Source organism: Trachurus trachurus (assembly GCF_905171665.1).
Source record: "Trachurus trachurus genome assembly, chromosome: 17".
NCBI classification, from domain to species: domain Eukaryota; kingdom Metazoa; phylum Chordata; class Actinopteri; order Carangiformes; family Carangidae; genus Trachurus; species Trachurus trachurus.
This window is the reverse complement of record NC_139900.1, coordinates 33,307,776-33,313,899: the sequence shown is the minus strand read 5'-3', so window position 1 is coordinate 33,313,899 and position 6,124 is coordinate 33,307,776. Positions and strand designations below refer to the sequence as shown.

The window sequence follows — 6,124 nt, the reverse complement described above, 5'->3', positions numbered from 1 at the left end:
GGTTTTTAAATCTATTATTCTTATCAAGCATGGATGGCAAGTAGCTCTTTCCAATTGATCAATGTTATTGTACATTACGGTATAATTCAACCAAGTTTTTCACCACATGCTGAATAAAACCACTGAGAGGCAGAGAGATCAGGGTCATTTTGTTCTCATTCATAAATCAAACCAATTCATGTCATGGCTCTGGTTTTGATGTGGGCGCTCAATTTTGAATGGAGCCATAGACAGGAACTCACATTGAGCTCTCAGACTTCTTTGCGAGTCAGTGGCTGTGTGCGTTTGCGTGTGTCAAACACGTTTTTGGGACGTGCTCATGCCTCCCCCGAGGGACCCCTGGCTGCGTTGTTTCATATCATCTTCATGTTGAACTTCCTGGTCCCTCCTGAAGAGCCTCCAGTCGCGGGTTCAGATTTCCGGAAAGAGTACTCCACTGTGAAGTTGTTCTTGCGTTGGCCGCGTCCACGGCTCCACACGAACAACAGCAGGAAACAGAAGAGGACCACCCCCAGGAAGGTGATGCAACCCATTGCCGTGGAGACCAGGATGGTGGTCAGGTCCAAGGTGAACTTGAGGAAAACCCGTGTGCTGTTTAGATTTGTGTCGTTGAAAAACTCGCCACTGTACAGCGAGCGGTTGAGGAAGAAGGCTGAGGCGGCGTCAAGCGGCTGGCCACGCACTGTGAGCGTGGCGAAGTAGGTGTCATTACCTGCAGCGTTACTGGCAATACAGATGTATGTTCCGCTGTCAATGAGCTGGGCGTAGCGGATCTCCAGCGTGCCACTGGGGAGGACAGTAATGCGCCCTGAATTCTTCGCTGTGATCCGCCTGCGCTGTGGGGAAATCCAGACGATGGCAGGTGCAGGTTCTCCTTCAGCTCGACACAGGAAACTCACTGGCTGGCCTTCACGAGCGACCACCTGAGAGAGGTTGTGTAAAGAAGGTGTAAGAGTGTAAGGAAGGACTAATAAATACAGGACAGTCAGAATAGGACAGATGGTTATATACGTAGCAGCTGTAGAAGTCATTAGCATCATTCAGTCATCAAACCATGTGAATTCATACAGATTTCACTAAATGCTATAGGGATGTACTGAATCCTGGTATTTGGGGTTCTGCCGAATACCGTGTCCACTGTTTAAAGATTTGTCTGAATCTGAAGCGAATAGCTACCGATTCCTGCTCCCATCATCGGCCCATACAGTAAACACATTATGAATGCAGTAAACATCACACAGTCTGTTTTATTCTATAATAGGCAATAACTTTCACCACTATTTGGCATTTGAACACACCGACCATTTATGCTACAAGTCATTCAAGATACAGGTTTTTAGTAATTTTCTCCTTCAAATCAAGAAAGAAAAAGACCAAAAAGTGAAATTATACCCACAGAGCAGAGAAAATACATGCCTGTAAGTATTATTGTATGTGTTACTTAGGCATGTTTACATGTTTATGTTAAAATAACAGCTGTGTGTTCCTTTATCGATGCTAATTTCCATGAGCCTGTCTATGATGTTTTCCATTATATGTTAGCATCAAGCTAGTGGACTTTATATTTAGTTTGTGATAATGGGAGTGATGCTGGCTGTGCTGAGAGTGATTTGAATGTTGTTGTTCAGGGACGGCAGAATATCGTTCGTAAACCTTCATGTAATCGCGGCGTCATTACGTTGATGAGTAGGGCAGGTGTAGGGTTCGGCGAATCCTAAACTAAATCCTGGATTCTGTACATCCCTACTAAATGCAATTACCTGCTGCAGCTTGCGGTTGCGTATCTTAGGTTTCTGGCATGTAAAGTGATCGAAGAGTGCAGAGTCGGTGAAGGAGCTGAGGCTGACCCCCTGCACCTCCACCGGCCCCGCACACACCGGCACTCTGCCGTCAAAGTTGAGGGTCTTGCGTCTTTGCAGGATCCACAACAGACGGCAGTCACACATCAGGGGGTTCCCGTCCACTCTGAGGGTCTCCAGACTGTTGACAGAGTGGAAGGAGCCCTCTTCTAGAGTCTGAAGGTCGTTGGAGGAGAAGTTGAGCACCCGGATCTGTCTGAGGCCTCCGAGGGCATGGGGCTCCACCGTCACCAGCCCTGTGTTCACCATGATGAGGTCCTTCAGCCTGAGCAGGTCCTTGAAGGCCCAGGGCTCCAGCGTGGCGATGGGGTTGTAGGAGAGGTTGAGGTGGGTGAGGTACGCCAGATCCTTGAAGGAGGCGGAAGGGACAGAGGTGATGTTGGTGTTGGTGATGGAGAGCCAGTGGAGGTTCAGGCCCTGGAAACTCAGAGGGGAGATGTACTCCAGGTACGGCCAGTGATCGATGTCCAGACCTCGCAGGTTGGAGAGTTTGCGGAAGTTCTGGTCCTCCAGGGCAATGATGCTGAGGTGACGGAGGCGAAGAGTGACGAGGCTGCGGAGATAGGACAGCGTCTGGCCAGAGATGGATGTCAGGTTGCAGCGCTCTATGGTGAGATCCTCGAGCCCCAGCAGCCCTGAGAACGCCTGGAAAACACAGATGAAAGAGGAGTTTAAAAACATTTGTACATTACAATGGAAAACCACATCCTCACATAACTGGCGAGAGTTTGGATGGAAAAACATAGTGAGATTTTTTATAACACCTGCTCAGAAGAGACACCAGGGTAGTGGAACAAATTGTTGGAGGATGTGTGGTTCAGATGTGGCCAACCATTATCATTTATTTTGGGATTGTCCGAAACTTTCATCTTTTTGGCATGACATTCTTGATTGTCTGGAGTATATGTTTCAAATGACTATACAATTTGATGTCAGCTCAATGTACTTTTGTACCACGGCATTACATATCCAATCAATAGCGGACAAATATTTAATGAAGATATTATTGATTGGAGCAAAGAAAGCTATAACAAGGAAATGGCTACAACCCAACGCACCGACACTGGAAGACTGGCAAGGGACTGTTCACCAAATCTACATCATGGAGAGACTGACATTTGCTCTAAAATTGCATTCGGAGAAATTTAAGAGTTGGTGGTCCAAGTGGATCAGATATATAAGACCACGGAGACCTGAACTGCTTTAAGTACCTCTATTACAAGGCTTGAAGTACCAGTCTATTAATCTTGATGGAAAAATGAGTAAATGTGACTTCTTTTGTTCAAATGTTCTTATTTAAAACATTGTAAAATGAAAGGGGGGGATAACTTGGTTAATATGTTGACACTATTGTCCAAATACATGTTTTTGTTTTGCTCTGTGTGAGTGTAATGGCGCTGAAATGACTTTGTATGTTTCTCCCTGATAAAAATAAAATTAAAAAAAAAAAAAAAAAAAAAAAAAAAAGAGGAGTTTAATGTGAATATTCAATGTTGATGTTTACATAAACAAACTTAAGACAAAATGTGGGTTCACACCAATCTGGTGACAGAAATGTAAAAGGCCCTTTAATGTGCCATGAGAAAGCTTGTGTCTTGTATAATAGACCTCATAAAATATTCCACTGCTAGAGCAAAAGTCTGATCTTCCACAATCTAATTTCCAAGGAGATGTTTTAAAAAATAAATGTTCTTCTTCCATCCATTTTTCATGAGTAAAACAGTCACACAGTGGAGTGGCAAAATGCTGGACAGCTTACCTTGTGGGATATGTAAACCAGGTCGTTGTCTCCCACCTCCAGATGTTTCAGGCTCCTCAGGTCCTGGAAGGTGTAGTCCAGTAAAATCACCATCTTGTTCTCACTCAGGTCCAGACTGGTCAGATTGCCCAGCTTGGCGAAGGCCCCCATGGGCACTAACTTGAGCTGGTTTCCCCTTAACTTCAGCACTTTAAGATTCTGGAGAGGGGCAAAGGCATTGGCCTCTAATGTGTTAATGAGGTTCTCACTGAGGTCCACTTCCTCCAGTCGTGGGTATGGCGCCAGGTCGCCCGCGTGAACCCAGCGAAGTCGGTTCTTGCTGAGGTCCAGGAGCCGTGTCTCTGTGGGAATGCCCTCTGGGATGTTGGTGAGCCTCCGCCGTTGACACGACACCGACCTCAGCTGAGCCGAGCACTCGCACCGTGGCGGACAGGCCTGGCTACTTCCTGGCAGCGTCAAGGTTATCACGGCAACCAGAAAAGCAGCCAGGACCCACCGCCACACCCTCGGCCATGGCATTAAGGCACGCCCACCAGGGCCAGGTGAGCCAATCATGGCCCTGGTCTTCTGACTCCTCGCCTGTCGCAGGCAGGGTCAGTGCACCATACACCTGCAGGACGAGATGGAGGGAAGACAGGGACAGAGTGGAAGCAGAGAGCAGAGGGACAGAAAAAAGAGAGTGAGTTCACGCATGAAGATGATGTGGGAAAAGAGATGGTCTATCATCCACCATATCCCGGGCTCATAAAAATTACATCCACATGGCTGTGAATTATCTATGTGTCCTTGCAGTTTAAGTAATATTGTACTGGAAGCTGGGGAGATCTGAGACATACAGTATCATGACATGACATTAAAATACAACTGACGAGACCCCATTACAGGAACACAGATCCCGTTAAGATATTTAACATAATTTGTCTTTTCACTAATTCATCTATGGATTCAGTTGGAAAACTGGGACACTGGGACCTTCTCGCTTCAGCTGAATTCATGCATGTTGCATCTCCTCTGCTCCTGCAGCACTGAGGCCGTCTGCTCCATTTCGACACACACAATGAATTTATCATCACCACGCACCAACACAGACGGAGCTACTTAACAACCACGCACGCTGTCCCCGTCCAAAACACGTATAGAAGTAAGTGTTTGAATCAAGTCATATATTAAGTGTTTGATCAGGTATGTGCTGATGCATGTGTGCGTAGGATGTGGCATTTTGCTGGGTATGAATTAAAATTTGTTTTGGTCCCTCTTGCACGAAGATGAGATGAATCATTCGCGCTTTAACATTCCTTCAGGCAACCTGTCATCGCTCCCACGCACTATTTTTCCACTCGGAGACAGTCAAAGAGCACCTGGCTTTAGATCTGGAACGCAGCTCAGTGTCCGTCCAGTTAGGAGGAAAGGACAGGAACACCTTCACATGAAGAAAGTGTGGAAAGTTTGTTCTGCACTTTCAGACACAAACTGCTTATCAGGCACCTCAGATGTTAAACTCCTGACTATTTACGTGGATGTTTGTTTTTCAGATGAAGTGAAATCGAGAGAGGATACAGTATATATCATCATCGCTGGGGAGTATCATGTTAAAATGCACAAACGGCACAAATGCTGGCAGTGGAAGGAGAACGAGCCAAACAGATTAATAATATATGGGCTGGTTTGTGCTTAATGGGCAGTCTTCAGAGGGTGAGTCGCACAGTTGAAAGAGCCAAAAGTCGTCAGTTCGCCTGGCCGCTGCCGGCTTCGCCTCAGTTCTCTTTCTAGCAAGTTGGATTTAGAAAACAGCTTCTTGAATGCCTAATCATATCTGACTGTTTCAATGCGTTGGCATCAATGGGCTCAAACAGGATGAAATGGGATTAAAGCTAAATTTAAATGATGGCAGACATAAATTCTTTGCACACATGCACACACCACTCATATTTTCACACACACAAACTGCACAAAAAAAAAAGCCCAAGAGATTGCGTCTCATCTACAAAGCCTCAGGCTGGATAAATCCCACAATTTTCGACAGGCCAGGAAAACACTCTGTTTACAGATCCTGTATCTGAAGGATCTGGTTGAAATCTGGCACCATTTCTCCTTTTCGCTTGGAGACAATACTCAGGCACGGAGAAGCTGCTGTGCCGACTGCTGCGGAAAGTGACCCATTTCTCAGCAACAGCTCAGCCTCGCACTGTCAACCAGCAACAACTCACCATGACCACAACAACGGAGCAGCAAACCTCAACGTCTCCGTGGAATAGAGCCCAGGAGAGGAACAGAGAGATCTGAAAAACAAACATGAGTATACAGATGTTCTGAAATAACGAGCTATTTATAAAACGAAATCAAACAAAATTTCTTCGGGGGTCCGTCCGTGCACCATCTGGCTAATTTTTTGGGGGCAGTCACATGATGATATTTGGGGATTGGCAACGTTGGTTGGCTAGTTCACTGCCCTGGCCCAGATTAAGATATCCTGACAGCTCTTCCCCCCCTCACCCCCCAAGGATGA

General features: G+C 46.2%; 1 protein-coding gene across 1 annotated transcript; it reads right to left on the bottom strand.

Moving 5' to 3' along the window:
* Nucleotides 1-353: 353 nt before the first annotated feature.
* Nucleotides 354-4,173, bottom strand: lingo3b (leucine rich repeat and Ig domain containing 3b; the record flags this gene model as incomplete). The annotated part of the gene is made up of 3 exons (XM_083990884.1): nt 354-923; nt 1,761-2,504; nt 3,619-4,173. The coding sequence occupies 3 exons, from the start codon at nt 4,171-4,173 to the stop codon at nt 354-356; spliced, it is 1,869 nt and encodes a 622-aa protein (XP_083847010.1).
* Nucleotides 4,174-6,124: the final 1,951 nt, after the last annotated feature.